This window comes from Aptenodytes forsteri, unplaced genomic scaffold (assembly GCF_000699145.1).
Source record: "Aptenodytes forsteri isolate BGI_AS27 unplaced genomic scaffold, ASM69914v1 Scaffold60, whole genome shotgun sequence".
Classification (NCBI taxonomy): Eukaryota; Metazoa; Chordata; class Aves; order Sphenisciformes; family Spheniscidae; genus Aptenodytes; species Aptenodytes forsteri.
Window position 1 is genome coordinate 375,049 of NW_008794175.1, and position 18,418 is coordinate 393,466.

Below are 18,418 nucleotides of genomic sequence, written 5' to 3' on the forward strand. Positions count from 1 at the left end.
ATCTATTATATTTCTGCTGCACTTTATTTGTTTTGGCACATTATATTCCTCTGGAGTGGAAGACAGTTTATATTCTACTAGGTTTCAGTTCAGTTCTCGGAAGTTATTGAGATCTACACTGACAAAGCTGTATCTTACTGCAGGAGTTTGCAAAGGTTCACACTCATATGGGTGACGCCGGTTTTATGCATGACTCATGTCTCACTTTACTACTTAGCAAACAGCTTCTAAGCTCTTGTCATCTGTTGTTTTAGATATTAAACAGAGGGTATGCAAACTAATCCAATTGCTCGTGTGACTTCGGTCTGAATGGGATTTTGCACAGCGATCCTGCCCGAGAGTCCCCAGACTGCAAGTGCAGTACACACCCGTACGTGGTGGATGGTAAATACTAACCCATCTGGCATATGTGTATCGGAAAATGACATTGCCTAATCCCCACCCCCTACTCACAGAGACAGAAATACCCCCGTTTCTCCACTGCCCACGTGGGATGTGTCCACAGCTGCTGTAAGCTAAAGCAAAGATGAACAAGTTCACTTCCTCATTAGGCAGGAATACACCCCACAACCACTAGTCGTGCTCCCCACTCAGTTTGGCACTGAGTCAACAGAGAACAGATTAGTCCTGAAATTCCTTCGGTGCTTATGTTGCCTCATGGGACCTTCAGGTTTGGGCCAAGAGCACCTGATAAATGGGAGCTGCTGTGCTATTTATCCTCTTCACGTAGGGTGATGGGTCACTACTGGAGGAGGTTGCTTGCTGCAAGGAAGCAAAGTGTTGGCAGGCAGTGGCTACAGAGATGAGGGTGCATACATATTCTTCCACCCCTCTCCTTCCTCAAGCCGTATTACCTTTCATTAAAACCTTCCCCCTGCATGGAAATAGCACAGTTCTCCCTTGGAGTAGAAAGAATTTAATAGATCTAATTTGGCAACATGGGGTCTTGGCACAAGCGGTCCTGTTGTCTTGTGGAGCTTGAGGCATTCATTCTTAGGGTCTTGCATTGTGTGGTCTGTCAAGAAGGGCAAATTCTAGCCCTTCTATCGAATGATTTCCAGGAGAACTTGTAGAAACAACTTGCTGAATTTTCCTCCCTCTTAAATATCTTCAAACTAACAAGGTCACAGTTCCTTAAGATTGCTGAGAAAACTATAATTTTTATGGAGCTCCAGTTATTTGGAAAAGGGCTAAGCAAATGGATCAGCTCCAGTATTTTGCATCTAGCTGTACCCTCACCAGGACATAGGCTTGCTTCCACTTGGCTTCTTACAGTCTTGGCTTTTGAACTTCCTTCTTCGTGTTGTGGCTGATTATGCCACTGCATGTTCTGCAAGAATTACAGTGTTACCACTTTGAGGCAAGAGGTGGTAGAGCTTTCACAACACTCAGCATTTTGATTCATGTTGCTCCATCCAACACTTCTGCAGTCTTCAGACCTACAACTCCACTCTTTTGGGTTAATGATCTGGGAAATTTTTAATTTCTTAATGCTAAAGAATTTGCAAAAGGATATAGGCAGTGGCCCATTTCACCCAAATCTAATTCTGAAGCCTGTGTAGAATTGCTCTGCATGAAGGATTTCAAGCTCCTTCATACTACAGTCCGTTGTTTCATTTTTCCCCTCCACCCCTTCATAGATAATGGAAGGATGAATAAAGAAAATGTTACAAGTGTAGAGATTCTGGATGACTGTGTTCTTTTGCTCTGCTGACCTTGTTCATCTGTTGGGTTTTTTTGTTTTACTTATGCAGATAGGTCTTTAAGACACAGTCTGTATTCTGTTATGTGTGCCATACACCCTAATTCCTGACAAGGCCTCAATGTGACCTTGCAATACAAATAGACGGGCAGTTCTGGGCAAGATGCCCTAGCCTGATTTGTTTCCTTCAGAGACCAGACAGTCCTATAGCTGAAAAGGCACTGTTCAAATCTTTAATACATATTACCAACTTTTCACAGTATCATTTCCAAATAAATGACCCTACAGTTAGATACCTCTGGCCACATTTAGATGCTTGTCTATCTGTCAGCACGTCTGCACACCTAAATTTTTCAGCATTGTTAGACCAGTTGATTAGACTCCTGATCAAGCATCTCCTCCTAAAAAATATTTCAATATGGTTGGAGTAATGGAAATGGTCCACATATGTGACCTTAACTCATGGTAAATGCGAGCTAACACAGCTTAGTCCACTGTGGAAGGGGACAACGTTGCCATGCATGTGCTGCAGGTGGTGGCCACACACATGGACAAGTACTGCCATGTTGCCAACACGCAGTCACTGGTTATGAAGTAGCTACTTGGTCGTGAGAATGAGCCATAAGAACACTGAGTTCTGTAAAACACTGTAAGATATATAACTGCTTTGAAGTTTGGGGCCTTGAATTTAAGTCAGGGCCTGGGAGCTTCCTGGAAAGAGTGCAGAGACTTAAGCATTGGCCTGATCCGCTCATGCTGACATTAGCTCTGGAGAAGACTAAGCCTTGCAAGACCACTAATTTCAAAAGGCTTATGACAATATGCACCCTATTAAACATGGGCGCACATGTGCTAAGTGCACACAACATTGACTGGCTATTCCTTTCAGCGCACTCTCCATTGCAGAAAACCAGGAAATTTTTAGAAACAGAATTCCTATCTTCTTTTAAGCAGTTTCTTCCTCACCCCATCATGGCCACTCATTGTGATAAGATTTTCCGTTCTTCTTCCTTTCCTTCCGCTCTTTCTGCAGACGTTCTAGTTCAGCTTCATACATCATTTCCTGAATCAGGTACTTTTCTCTCCTCATTCGATCTCTCAGATCTTTTGGGAGATCTGGGATTAAGTAGGAAATCAGGTGCTTTATGCAAAAGACAAGGTGCTGTGAAAACAAAAAAGGGATGAAAAATGAAAATCCTAGGAAGAAAACAAGTACTTTCCATATCTTCTGAAAACCCTCTCCTTCCAATTCACAAAAAGATCCTCTGTTAGAACTAAATCCATTACTAAATTTGAAGAAACCAAACCATGAAGTTTTTTCCCCACAAAAACTCCAGCCAAAGTCAGTGGAGTATGGATCGCAGCAAAGGTTATGAGCAGCTGGGTTCAAATAAGGCCTCAAAACTGTTATATGACCTGTGTGTTCAAACCCTTGAGGTCATGATTGCTGTAAGGTTGTTTGGGCAGGGCCTGGTATTAGTGGATTGCTCTGCAAGAAGAGGAGGATCAAATGATGTAATACTTTCCTGTTGCCAGAAAACCCTTGCATCAGTATCAGAACCAATGAATTACCTATGCAAAACAAAACATTTTTTCTTATACTGTGTCTCTCATCCAAAGAAATATTCCCATTTACTAAACATCACAATTAAATACAAGGTAACTGATCCTTTCTCCCTCATGTTTTAGGCGTGCCACAGCAAAGCTTGAGTGTGGTGGGGAAGGATTGCTTGAGTGTCCTTTTTTGTTTGATCAATGACGCTGCTTGGAGATTTACTCACTCCATTGAGAGGAGGAGCAGAGAAACAGAAAAATCCTCCATCTCAGAAAGGACACTCATTCTAGATTGGAGAAATAAAGGTATTTCTTCTTCTCCAAGCAGAACCCTTCCTTTGAAAGCCACTGAAAAGAGAGTGTAACATGTTTTCCAACGTGTTCTTCCCTCATGAGAAATAAACCCGCAATACTTTAATTGCTGTTTTTTTGCCGAACCTAAAAAAAGACAAAAAGCTGCTTCTGTCAGTTTAGTGTGGACAAATAATTCCTTTTGCAGTGATAGGAAATCATTTTTTTTGGTTTTGAGGGAGGTCAAGATAGCCAAAATAACCAAACGCACAGTGCCAAAAAGGTGTCTGAGCTTAAGTAGTCACTTAATTTATGAAAAAACCTACCTTGAATCACTTATCTCTTAGCGCAATCTTTTACTGTAATTGCTGTAGCAATCACAATACACCCATTAGTGTTTTCCACAGAGAAAGACAGTCATGGTTTCTGCTGCAATTACCTTTTTGATTTCATAGATACAGTTAGGGAAACAGTTTGCAGTGCCAATAAACAGAGTGGCCCCTGCTGAGGGAGACAGCTGTGAGCCAGCCCATGGCTTTGGTTGGGACAAAGCAAAGTCAAATCTCTCATGCAAGTATTGGGCAGACACAAAAAGTTATTCCACAGCAGGTCGCAAATTTGGCTGGGCACTGAGACTTGAGCAGGGCTGATTTTTCTTGCCTCGGTTATCTCTGCCCTTATGCCATGCTGCCTTTATGCCAAGCATGTATTAAGAAGCCAGGCTCTCTTCAATCTTAAAACTGCTTAGGCTAGCCTGCCAAGGCCATCCATTCTTGTAGTCCTTTCTGGAGACAGATACCCTGGCTCTCAGTACCAACAGCTCAAGAAGCAAAGAAGAGATCGAGCCCAGCAGGCCTCTATCAAATCTTTCTTTCTTTCTTTCCCTTAATGCTTCCCTGACTGTGGCAGAGATGATGGAAGAGCCGATCTTCTTAGGACCAACCTCTAATGAGTTAGCCCAGTGTAGAGGAAGCGGAGAGCCCAACCTGCAGTGCCATATTCCCCCTTCTTCTGGGAAGGGCTGAAAATGACTTTCAGAGGGAATTCACTGTAGACCTTGGGCTTCTGCTGAGCCACCGAGACATCCCTACGCAAGAAATAATCTAGAAAATCTTTCCCCTTCACCTTTCCTCTAATTCAAATGCTCCTGTTCTGTGATCCAAAGATGTACTTCGAAAGCTCACAGTTCAGAATGAATTTACACAGTAATGTGAGTCAGAAATGCAGTATGTGCTCACGAACATTATGCCAATAAATTAGGGTGATTATAGCTTCCATATCCATGTTGGATGCCCTGTTGCTATGATTTCAGAGCAGAGGATTGAGTAAAGAGTTTTTAAAAATCGTTTGTTCCCTGTTTGGCTTCTTCACAGTGTAAAAGGCATTTCAAACTGCTTGTGCTGGAGAGATGCTGAGCCCCTGGTTTCTGGCAGGGATATTCAGGCACCTGAAATTCAGGCCTTAAGAGCTGCATTTTGTTTTGTAAATGATCTCATCCTATTTATCTACCCTCCTGTCTCTCTTTTTCAAAATCAGCATGGGAATACCAGTCATGTGAAGTTGGTATTATCTTCTCTGGTTTGTCTTAAAGATTTCTGAGATACTGACAGTAAGTACTAATATTATGAACATCGGCAAAGGTATTGAATCCTTTTCATTGTCATCATCTTTGTGATGCTAATCATTCTGGCAAAATGAATGGTATTAAAAAAATAGAGAAAAAAGCTAGATGTGTAAATACTGTAACTTAAACTATCTTCATCTTTCAGTTGTTCAGATTTCATCTTTTCTTCTCAAGTTCCTTCACTCCCCTTCCTCACACACTAGTCAGTATATGGCTTCCCAGCCTAGACAGGTTATGAATGCCAGACCTCAGAAAGTAAATAAAAGCTTCATTTATTTCCCTTCTTTGCAACTCACTGTTATAGTTTTCAAAGTCCTGCATTCCCCTTTTTGTTAAAACCTAAATACCTGTGACTGTTCAGAAAACAGATCTGAGAATACAAAGCACAATATAAACAGCAGAAACTAACACAGAAAGCTCAACAGCTGCCATCATAGGTTAGCCCAAAGAAAAAGCTTCAAAGGGAAATTTGTTTCATTTTGTTGTTTTTGTTTTGTCACCTGAATGGTCACTGACCTCAAATACAATAATGAAAGCCAACCGTGCTGCTAAGACATGCCAGAACTGCAGCGTGTAACCGTAGGGCACTGGGGAGTGAGGAGGGTCTCGGTAGTCCCTGTACCTGAAAGACAAGCAGAGTACGGTAGTTAGCAAGCTCCTGCCCTGCTTCCCGGGAGGAAGGCAAAACCAAAACCCAGCTGCTCTTGATCATAGCATTTTCTGCACCAAAATGATGTCAGTTCAGACTGTACAAGTTACCACAACACTGCTTGCTTCTTAGGCTGGGCCTACACTAGTGTTTTATTTCAGATCAGGTGCATGCTTTTGAAGCAAGTGTCCCGATCACCTCTACTGCCACGCTTTGGTTCACCCAAATGGGTTTACGTTCAGATGAAACCTAACAGTAAGATGCACTCTGGGAGTGCACTTCGCACTCCAGCTGCTAATGGAAATTCAGTGCAAAGGACCAGGCCAGTGCCTGTATGAAGCAAAACTGCTAAAGCAAATACAGAGAATGTTGGGTGCTCAGCACCAGCAGTTTGACCCTACAGCATCTTCCTCGGCAGCTCAATGTGTGCCTTGCAGGCACCTCCTCAGAACATGGAGCAGGGTGGGATGCTCTGCTGTTTTGAGGGCCACTTTCTTCCCACTACAAGTTAATTTTAAAACCATAAATGTCCCCAATTTTGTCAGCCTGACAGCCCTCCCAAAATCCATATAAAACTGCCTCATGGGCTCCATCTGGCCCTTGGTCAATTAGTTGGCCATCCCTGGTGTAAAGCATGACTCATCCTGACTTTAGTGTTGCCAGAACTGCACCTCTTGGCATACCAACAGGGCAAGGGCTGTGTAAGAAAGGGATCTAGTGTCTTGTCTCACAGAATGTTTCTTTAAAGACTTTAGGTCTCAATAACGTAACTAGAGAAATCTATTGGGAAAGCTGGATCCAGGAAGACTCCAAAATTACATTAGCAAATCATTAATCTGTTTAAGTCACACATTCTGGAGTCCACTTCTACTAGCAGTATGTTAATTCCAAAATACTATTACAGAAACTTAATTTAAAAGTAGTGTAAAAATTGTTTTCTCCTTAATCTGTTTCCTAGATGGGACAGAAAACCCATTATAAAAAATATTGAAAATACCATGGTAAATAATACACTTAAGCTTGACCTCTAAGTTAGTTTTTTAGTTTTAAGAAACTAAAAACTCAGATGAGCAAAAGAAATAAAGTTATTTCATCTCTATGATAATCTGTATTTTTCCCTGAAGGTTCACCTTCTTAAATTGCAGAGGGTGCTACACAAAATGAAATAAACTGTGTCTTGACATCTTAGTCAGCAACAAACCTCTCTTAAACTGCAGTATCTCTAAGTGCAAGTTCTTAAAACTGAGATGCTCTTCCCTTCTGCAAGCAGCATTCTGACTTCATAGTTTAGGATGTTTTACAATATCCTAAGCATCCTGAAAACAGAAGTCCCTGGACCAAGTCCCAAGTCAGTAGAGTATGTCTCCTTTTTGTACTTGCTAGGAACCAAGCACCACACATGAAGAAATGGGGAAACCTTTTATAAACAACCAGAATAGCGTGGCACCATCTGGGTTCCAGACGAGCAGAAGTGAACTGAATATGGCCACTGGTTTTTGTTCAGACAGACTGCCTTCCTATAAAAATGCCTACGCTATTGCACAGTAGAACACAGTATTTCCTTACCTCACTATCAATATCTGGCTTGAAGTGCAATTAAAATGACTGATGTTTTAGCAGAATTCAGGTGGGTTAAGTATCTGATAAACTCAGCTAAAGAAAGACGTTCATTTTCTTTCAAGGGTAGATATACATAACAATTCAGTGTCCCCCAAAAGAACACATTTATCTTCTGGAGATTTATCACACCAATTTTAATAGTGTTCTGTTTATGGGATATTGAGGGGACACTTTTTTTATTGATGGGATTTCCATCATCGGCTTTAAGTAGCAGCAACCTCATGCTTGAAGTTGGGGAAGAAAGGAATTAAAGAGGGGGAGGAGAATGATCAGAGTTACAAAACATTACTGAACGGCGCTATGGCAAGCAATGTGGAATGGAGTATTCTCAAAGTGGTTCTGCTCCACAGAAAATGTTATCTACGGATTCAACATTGGGATGTTCTTTCTGCCAAATAAATTGCAACAGTCTTAAATATCAGTTAGTTAAACGAAAGCATTAATGCCACTCCCCCAGTTCATTATGCTATACCACTCAAACTTATTAATAAAATTGCCACAATATCATGAAGTATCACTGACTTTTGCTGTATCACAGAGTATCTTTTGTTCTTTAGGCACTCATGAAAGGATATTTTAATTCTTCACAGTGAAAAATACTGGGACTAAGTGTATCTGCAGCTACCAGGACTCATGCTTGTAAACCAATGTTGCAATAAAAAAATAGTAGCTGTATTTGTTGTTTGGTATTTTTGGTTGGGACCCCATTTAAGACCTTTATGCAGATCCTTGATTCTTTGGATTGATTAAAATCAATCAGGTGCAAATCTGTCATTACAGATTAGTCTCACACTGCTATTTCTCCAATCTGTTGGCTGAGGACAAAGACATACAGATAATTAATTGCTCATTTTATTTTGATTCAAACCACTAGTATATGATTATTACTAATAATTACACCTGTAAGCAATGACATAAACATATTAACCATTCAAGAATTAGGAAGTGCTGGATCTGAGGTTTCGTAAAGGTAGCTTAGGACAGACCCTGTTTATGCCTGGCAGACCTGTGAAATAACTCAGTGTGGTCACTTCTGTGCAACCTTGACTTCCTTGTGCATGTGCTATGACATAATCTGATTACAGTTTCATCTCACTGGTATCTAAGTAATCAGTCACCTATTATTGGCCCTTTGATACCATACTTCTTCATGATGGTTGTGTTTGATTCAAGCCATGACACCATAGAAATCCTGCATTAGGAACACCTGCCAGATACCCACTTTTTGACTTCTCCTGTATCTAAGGAAGGAATCATGCAGGTAACAGCCAAGCAGTACCATGAGCATGTCCCTGAATAGCACAGTTAATTATTTCCATTACTGTTTTTTAAATTCTGAAAATTAGTTCCAACCCCAAATTTATCATGATGCTTCTCCCTTGCAATGTCTTAAAGCAGAGAGGTATTTTGATCAGATACTTACCTGCAATATTTTAATGGTGAACCAGAGAATTCACTTCCATTTGACGTTGGCTCTGAACGGTTTTCAAAGTCAGACACCAGAAATACTGATAAACTGGCATTAACATAGCCAACCATACACCTAGAGGGGAAAAAATCCTGTAGTCAGGACACAGCAAGGTTTTTCCATTAACTGTTGTACCCCAGAGGATGTTCTCTGGGTTTCATGAAATCCACAGTATAACTGCGATGCTTATTAATATTTGAAAGGGACGTTGAGGCAATATAAAAGAAATGCTCAAGTAGGTCAGACGGACAATAAAAGTGAAGCAATGGTAGATTTCTATGGGAGGAGAAATGGTGAAGACTGGGACTGGTTACTTTTGAAAAGAAAAGTCACCTAAAAGGTGACACAATAGAGGTAGAGAAAATAATGAGTAGCACTAGGAAGATAATCAGAATACTCCCACTGTTACCCGCATGGTACTAGCACAAAGGGACATTAAATCAGACAGAAAGGCAATACACTTAAAACAGTTTTTTACAAAATGTCCAGTTAATCGGAGGAACTCCATACTGAAAGATCCCAGGGTGGCTGAGCACTGGGAGGGTCAGGCAGAGTTTGGAGAACACTGAGGAGGAGAATGTACGTCACCTGACGAAGGGCTGTGGGAATCACTAGAAGGCTCAAGTTTGGTGTTAATAAAGGTGAGGAGAGATACGGCAAGTGTATTGTGCTGTTCACTCTGCACTGCCCAAGCACAGGTAAGTCTAGGCACACTGCTGAGCTTGGTGCAGAGTATAATGCACAGTAAGGGTGGTTTTGTTTTTTTTAAACTATGGATTTTACAGTCTTTGAGAAATTACATTTAAACACCATCTGGCTTCATCTCAAAATCTCCATACTGGTTGGATTTGTAACTTAATTTAACTATGATATTTTTCTAGTATCACTGGGTGTCATATGGATCTAATACCTACAGATGTTTTTTGAAAGAAAAAAGCACCTCTCATTTAAGTTATTCAATAGCAGATGTTCTTGACTCCTTAATTTGAGAAAATTCAATATTCCTCTGGATTTTTGAATAGCTTCCTGCTTTTGTAACAGTACTTATTAATAAAAAATATCCAGAATGCTGACATATAGTCAATAAAACAACGGTTTTTATCCAAGTTGGCTCCTTCAAAGGATTACTATCTGATGGTTTCATCTAGAAATTCACTCAGAAAAGCAGCAGAAGTGCGAAAACACTGTAAAAGAGGTTTGTGAAAAGATAAGAGCTTCCTCTGTAAGCCAAGCTACTTCCCCTGTGCAGAACTAGTTTCAAAGCCAGTGAGTCATATTTGAGTCTTCGTAAAAATAAAATTTCTAAAGGTGGTGTTTTTTCATGCATAGTGGTCCTGAGAAGCAAGGAAAGTTGCTGACAGTGCCTCAATGTCCTATGGATCTTCATAATGGCACAAGCAGAGGCACATGCTCAGGAACAACTGGCACCAGACCAAACACTTTACTTGTGAAGGGACTTTAACTCTTCATGAAAATAAATGGAACATTTCCCCTGGCACCAACTAAAATGCCAAACTCCTTGCAGGACAGCAAGTTAGCAGCACTGCTAATCAGGAGCTGCCACACCAGCTGCTCTTCCATCAGTATGATTAAACAGTATTGACAACCAAAAGACAGCAAAAAAGCAGCAACAGAAGAACTCGCTTTCTGTAGCAGGGAATAAAAATCAATCTGCCATATGTCTAATAGCGGAATGTAAGCGCTCTGTCACTGTCTACTGTTTAGCTTCGGTTTCTTTGAACAGTAGGGTCCTTGCTAATGGAGCTGCTAGGAGATCATTTGCAAACTGTGTCTATTACAGTTCAGCTGGATTCAATGACCTTCCCTGAGTCCAACAGCCTAGATTTTACAAGTTGCCATGTAGCAGCTGTAATCATACTTGCTGGTAGTATGCACACGCTAATATAATCTCAGTGTTTAGCAACACTGAAAGAAAATCCACTTAGGCAGCAGGGATTCAGTTCACAAATGACTCCTGAAGGATTTAATCTAAGGACTCTAGCTTTAGAAGAAAAACAAATTACTTTGCCCCGTAAGTATATCTTGATTTATTAGTTGCAAATTGCTTCCTCTTGTTAGACACTACTTTTTTCGAGCAATACATGCTGAATACTACATCAGGAAAAAAAGCCTAGTGAGTAAGTTTAAAATGCTTATTAAATCCGTAACTGATAAATATCAGCATTGCTTCAGAATGAAAAGAGGGTTATATCCATGTACACCAGCTGGGAAGTGCAACTTGTGCAGCATATTGTTACACACACACCAAATCTCTGTAACAGCTCTGCCACGTTCTCCTTGAATTAACATCATAGACACTCGGCAACCCATTCTGTGAATATGTAAAGCATCAATATCTATGGCTGGTATCTGTTACCTAAGCACAAACAATAAATTTGGGTTAGTGGAATCAGAACACACACAGACAGTACTGCTGTATCTATTCGAGTAGTAAGTGATTTTCATGCGCATCTGTTTTCCTAAAGAAAAGCTTACTTTTGTCCAGCTTCTCCTTGGCCAGCACAAGGTCCATATTTGTAAGCATAAACAAGGCGAGGGATGAAATCTGATGTCACAGCTATAACAAATGCATTTGTGATAACAGAAAGAATTCCAATGCCTTCCAGGATCCCATACCAGATGCCTGTTCAACACGGAGAGTATGTTAGCTCCAGGAAAAACAAGAATCAAAGTGCCTGAGATACAGCATGCTCTGAAGCAGTTGTCCCCACCACCCAAGGTCTTTTTATGTAGTTTCTATCTGAGAGTCACTGAGTAAAAATAATATTTCTTATTAAACAGCACGACCTCAGTGGACCACATTTCTGTTCCTACTGGGTGGGAATTTTGTTTATCCTGCAAATAATCTCAAGGAAGCTGCAAAAAAGCTCATGGAGGCCTTGGTTCCACCAAGCCACATAACCACGTGGGCAGTTTTAAGAAATGCTGTAAGCCTCCCTGCTTGTGATGATGGCTATCCAGCCTTTGAGGAGGGTCTGCCAGGGCAGCCATGAATATATGCAATCCATGATCTGCCTGTCACAGGGGCCTTGTGTGTGCACATCTGGTCAGCATGTACCTATCAGCATCAAAATCTTTATGGCATGCTAATGCTATACAATGGCACACAGCCCTTAAGCATCACCTGGGCTTTTTGGCCTATCCTCAACCATCTGACAGATCTTGTGGTACAGGCACACAGCAACTCTGGTCATGAAGACCATCACTGAGAACCACACCAAAGGAAGGTTAGACATACCCGTTGATTTTAATGAGGCATCAAGCTGTCCTTGAAAACTTTACTGAATAGGGAGTGAATGCAACTTATTTTGAGAAATCACACCTGAATTGGCCTGAAAAAAAAATCTGGTTTTCTGTGCTTTTATTATTTACGTTATATAACTGTTTTTTCAGGAATTATGTCCGCAGTGTATGCTGTGTACTGATTGATGTCCAGGCTTGTACCTAAACTCATAGATCCACACTGTTCACATACAAAGCTTTACTCAGACACAGACTTTAGGTACGTGGTAGACCATTCTGAGAACACAAAGCCTGGGCTTCTGCTATTTTATGGTGTGGGCTACTGGTTTTTGCAATGCAGATGGGCAGTGAGGTATCCTGTTTACCCCTCCAAAGACACCAGGGATTCAGCATTGGGCAGATGTCTTTGTTTTACAAAGTCCTTCCTAAAGGTGTTCTGCTTTTGCACACTGCAAGGACAGAAGAGATTTATAGTCAAAATATGTTCAGAGAGCCCTTGCAGTAGTGTGTGGCTGGGTGACCTCAAAGTTACGTGAACCGTGTGTTTAGCAATGTAGGTGTGCCTCACTGAGAGCAAGTCGTCTCTTGTGACCTAGACCCACCCTGTCTGACCCACCAGGGACCTAATGGACATAGCCCCTGAGTCACAGGGGAGCTTGGTTTTGGCCGAGTAAATATAAAACACACAGGTCCCTTACAGGATGGTGGCCTCTTTAACTTGACTTTCATGTTTCAGCTGCTCTGTCTGGTTATTATATTCAAACTGAGCAGCGACGTGTTCACACAGTGTGTCTGCCACCAGGAAAAACCTGCAGAGAACACTGATCACTTCATTAAAACATCTTGGCTTTTAAGTCACCCAGAAGATCATTAAAAGACATTTTCCAATATAGACTATTAATTGCATAAGTAGATTGGCATCAGATACTTAAGTTTTTTGGAACAATCAAATTGTGTGTTGTTAATGGGGAAAATGACTGAAAATACCTTAATCTGCTCTTACTTGAAGTGGTCAATGCTTTGCCTTAAAAATAACACACACGCATAACAAACGCACATACAAAGAGCTCACCTATATCTTTGGCTCTTGAAGCTAAAGGTCTTCTCCACTGGGTAACAAATTTGTATGCATCAAGCCGAATTTCAATAATATTGTTAAGTAAGGCCAGAAGCGGTGCCAGTGGAAAAGCTGCCACAAAAATGGTTGTGAACCCAAACTGAAGAACTAGGAATAAAAAGGAAAGATCACAGTATAACTGTTAAGATCTAGTCCCAAGGTCTAAGATACCAAATAATACATGCATAGAAAATTATGTATAATTATACAAACATTTCTTATTATGCCGTACTATACAATAGTCTAGTGACACTTGTACACCAATTCCTTGCCAAAAGTTCAGAGCAAGGATGACAAGAACAAATGCACATCTGTCCCTGCAATGGACAGCAACATCTAGATTTTGTAATTAGGAGCAAAGTTTGGAGATGGACAAACTGTGCGTTTAGAAAGGGACATTTTTACTCCAGCTTCAACTAGGATCTCTCAATACCTGCAGAGATTAGGGCTGAATACATTCCTTTTTATAGTACAGATGAGCAGCAGTTTGAAAATTTGTGTGAGTTTCTAGAGGCAGGTTTTCAGACTGCCAAATTTCCCATTAATTTGAAAAGAATTGTGTGAGGGAGAAAAGAAAAAAACAATCATGACATACACAGTTCAGTCACATAGGGCAAAAGTTCTTGTTCTTTAACACTTCTTTGAGCAGTTCTCCTCCCCTCTCCTCTGGATAGAGCAATGCCTTTTGGCAGCAAGCTACTTTGTAAATGTGAGGTAGTAAATGACAGTGAATTTTAAACATAAACAAGCATGCAGGTCTGTACCACGCAGTTTAAAAATAAAAGCCCAAGGGAACTTCCTTTAGTAAATAACAGCAAAGTTCTTCAGAATTGTATGCAGGTGAAGAGGTGGTCTCTGGTTTGGAAAATGACCTTCCCCACACAAAGCCAGAATGAGAAGAGTTTCATAGATGTGAGGTTAGCAAACCAGCAGCAGTGTGGTTAGCTACATTGGTTTGGTTTGGTTCTTACAAACTCACTCCCATTCCTCACCTGACCTGTGAGAATGAAAACCATTTTGAAGCCTCTTTAGCTTCATACAGCAGTAATTAAAAGAATGCACCAGCCCACATCAACAAAAAAGCAAGAACATGAAAATCTAGTGAAAGAGAGAGAACGAAGGTCAGTGCCATACTCATTTCTAGGTATTCATCAAAGAGCCCATAAGCATTCATAGGTTGCAGATTGTAGTCCTTTTCCCACTGTGGGAAGCTTGTTTTTCTCTGTGTGCCATACTCTTGTCGTAGTTTTCTCCTGGTCCACCAGTTTTGAATTAACCTGCATTTTCAAATAAATTAAAGAAACAAGGTAAATAATATTAGTGGCTATTTATCACAAAATTGGAAGAGGCTAAGTGTGCACAACATACCTTCCAAAATTAATTTCCCAATGCACAGGAAAATAGAGTGCTAGTAATACATGTGGCTGATGAAACGGTGTTATAGGTATGAAACAGATACGGCTGATGGGCTGTAATCCTGGCCTAGATGTTGTTAAAATGGTGGAGGGATTTTGACATCTTTTCATTATTTATTTACCTTCTTTTTCTTTACAGAGAATGGCAAATCACTTCAGGGTCTGTTTATATGGCAGAATGCAATGCTGTGTGGAAATAGTTGAGCTCTAATTGAGAAATCAGTAAATAGAGTGCTAATGCTGCTTGAGCCCTTCCTGTGTGCAAGCCGGCATCTCTACACGGCTCTACAGTGTGCGGAGTAACAGTCCCCGGGCAATCTCGGAAGGGAAAAAGCAACCTTGAATGGTGTCTGCAGCCAAACATTCAGAGGAACAAAAGGCAGAAAGAAGTGTGTGGACTACTGACAACACGTGGTGGCCAAGAGGTGGATGGCTGACATGAGAGCAATCTCCACCTCAAGAAGTGGGGGAGCTGTACTGGACTTCAGGGGGAAGATATTGTTCCTGAAGAAACACATGTGTAGGGGGACCGTGGGAGGCACTGAGCCAGAAAAGAATTGAGTGCTCACATCTGAAATAAACGCCTTTGCCTCTCCAGGTCAGGGAGTTGCACTGGTTTGGCCAACAAAGGACACGAGTTACAGTTAGTATAGAGGGGGGGGGGGGGGGAAAGACGACAGAGATTTTCTCCGAAGTTGTGGTTGGCCCCTTCATCTCAGCAAGATAGAAGGTGATGGCTCACCCAAGTAATTCAATCCTTTCCCTGACTACTTCACTTCTTGCCTTCACAGTGGCCTGGTCTGGTCTGTGAATGGTAGGCAAATGGCCATTGGATTTGGATAACGGTTTGGCCAATTGCTTGCTTTCTTAAAGCTTAGAGATTAGTTTTCCATTCAGGCCATTTACCAGAGAGGTTATAGCTTTTCCTGTCTTCCTTAAAGAAGTGTAGGTGCAACTGAGTGCAGGGCATTAAAATCTAGACTTTAGAAGTGCAAGAAAAAAATTCAGAAGTACAAGCATGGACTTCCAGTCAAAATTTGGAAGAACAAGAAATTATTAAAATATTTGGGTTTAGCAGCTTGCAGCCAGTCACTAGTGTGTAAAAAGCCTAAAAAGGCCTTCCCTGTGAATGACCATGGTTGTGACTGATGAACTATGGGACAGTTAAAGGCACATCTTTGCAGATCACAGCACCCTTTGGGACTTTGCCTTTCATGACCTGCCCATGAGAAAGTGAGAGGGCTGAGAACTGAATTCCTGCAAAGGCAGCATATTGAAGGGTGAGGTGGGTGGGAGACCAATACGCTGAGACAGATCCCGGTTAACTTCCTCCTTTGTGAGAGGGGAAACCCATAACTAGTGTTAATAAATATTTAAGACTTCTAGTAAAATTCAAAGAGATGTCATTTTCTGATTTATGTGTGAGCAAAATGTGAGCAATGCGATATAATGTGGTTTTAATATGGAAGTATGCTGTTCTTCCAAGAAAAACATCAGCTTGAAATTGCAGTTTTCCACCTCCAATTGAAGTAATAATTTATACTTTGTTTGTTAGTTATTATGTATGTATCTATGCATGAGAGGAGATCTGATGCACACTTTCAGAGGTTTCAAGGTGGTGTTTGTATGAAGCAGAAGCACCACTCTGACATGCCAGTGTTTGTATTAAAAATGTAACCACTAAACAGTCAATGCTATAGCACACACACTAGGGCATCTCCTTGATATCTTTGAAACCTAGTTTTTAACTCTCAGGCAGAAATTTCAGAAGAGAAGCCAATGCCACATGTATCAGTGAGAAATGTGACGGCAGGCGCTGGGTTTCCTGTCACCAAGGAACACTCGGTGGCATTTCTGACTTGCCCTGTGTGTCTCTGCAGTCACTGTAGGAGCACATGCCTAGACCAGAGCTGGGCTGCCACCCTGAAATGGTGCAAAAAACCACTCTCCAAAACAGGCTGCTGGTGCTTCTCTCCTAAGGGCTGTCTTATGGGGAAATATTCTCTGCTATCAACTTTGGCACTGCGCAGTGCTGGCTCTGCCTCGGTTTCGGCAGGCAGTAGCCAGTACACAAGTGGAGGTGCAGCTATGTTCTACTACAGACTATAGGATTGCCTTCAAATCCTCTGGCCATCCACATGGTGTTGGCTCTGATCATGCTCTTAGCAGAAATGATCATGTTTTTTTCACACAAAAAGGAAATGCACTTGCCTGCAGCAATGTGCGCTTGCAGCCCAGAAGGCCAATCATATCCTGGGCTGCATCAAAAGAAGCGTGGCCAGCAGGGCGAGGGAGGCGATTCTGCCCCTCTACTCTGCTCTGGTGAGACCCCACCTGGAGTACTGCGTCCAGCTCTGGAGCCCTCAGCATAAGAAAGACACGGACCTGTTGGAGCGGGTCCAGAAGAGGGTCACAAAAATGATCAGGGGGATGGAACACCTCTCCTCTGAAGAAAGGCTGAGAGAGTTGGGGTTGTTCAGCCTAGAGAAGAGGTGGCTTCGGGGAGACCTTATTGCAGCCTCTCAGTACTTAAAGGGAGCTTATAAAAAAAGATGGCGGCAAACTTTTTAGCAGGGCCTGTTGCAATAGGACAAGGGGGAATGGCTTTAACCTAAAGGGGGGTAGATACAGACTAGATATAAGGAAGAAATGTTTTACGCTGAGGGTGGTGAAACACTGGAAGAGGTTGCCCAGAGAGGTGGTGGATGCCCCATCCCTGGAAGCATTCAAGGTCAGGTTGGACGGGGCTCTGAGCAGCCTGATCTAGTTGAAGATGTCCCTGCCCACGGCAGAGGGTTTGGACTAGATGACCTTTAAAGGTCCCTTCCAACCCAAACTATTCTATGATTCTATGAAATAATTTGTTCTTAAACAATCTCCTCCTATCTCCTTCAGTCACCGTCTTTAATCCCCTTCTGTGCTCTTTATTAGGTTTCGAAATCCCTATTAATAGGTAGCAGAAAGATCTAATGAAAACTGATAAAAGAGGCAGGGAGTGCAAAGAGAAGGATCAATACTGCTGCTGCTGTTCCCTCCTCCCCACCCCGGCTAATTCCTCCAGCCCTAACAGCTGCAAAATCCTGGCAAGTAGCGCTAGGCACAAACCTGGGAAGACGGAGAGACAGCGAGCTTTGAGTACCTTGATTGCCAACTACTCTGTGCATTTAAATCATTTACTCCGTTCTCATTACAGCCAGATATGACCAGCACTGAGGCTGCCTGAAATCACTTCTGCAACACATTTCTGCAGTTCAGGGACCAAACTCTTCACTAGCTCTACTGTGGATCCTGAAGCGAAGCAAGTCCCTCTGAACACGCAAGGGCAAACTTTCTGACAATGTCAGCTCTCTCTTATATTTTCACATTTGCTAATTTCCCTTGATGACCTGCCACACTGTCTCTAGCATCAACTATCTTTATTAATCATATTAAACATGCTCATTAAATACTAATCAATAAGAAATGAACCAAGAGGAAATGAATAATCATCAACCTTTTTAGCTAGGGGACAGCTCCATAATACCCTGAAGGTCACTAGGGAACTTGCCTATATACCAGTCAGTACATTCTTCTATCTCTGACAGTGTATATGCCAGCAGTGCATTTTTTCCAGCTCATACCTGCCCTTTCAGGCATCTTTTATCACCCAGCAAGGAGAAATCTAGTTTAGAACTCACTGGCATAGCTAAAAAATGATACATATAATATTTCCTG

The 18,418-nt window shown here is 41.6% G+C and overlaps 1 protein-coding gene across 1 annotated transcript in view; it reads right to left on the reverse strand.

Moving 5' to 3' along the window:
• Positions 1-2,672: 2,672 nt before the first annotated feature.
• Positions 2,673-18,418, reverse strand: part of ANO4 (anoctamin 4) — a 142,961-nt gene continuing 127,215 nt past the window's right edge. The window contains exons 20-25 of the mRNA XM_019473288.1: positions 14,424-14,566; positions 13,245-13,397; positions 11,405-11,552; positions 8,864-8,983; positions 5,688-5,793; positions 2,673-2,864 (exon numbers count right to left, since the gene is read on the reverse strand). Coding sequence (XP_019328833.1) covers positions 2,673-2,864; positions 5,688-5,793; positions 8,864-8,983; positions 11,405-11,552; positions 13,245-13,397; positions 14,424-14,566 — 862 coding nt within the window. The remainder of the gene's footprint in view (positions 2,865-5,687; positions 5,794-8,863; positions 8,984-11,404; positions 11,553-13,244; positions 13,398-14,423; positions 14,567-18,418) is intronic.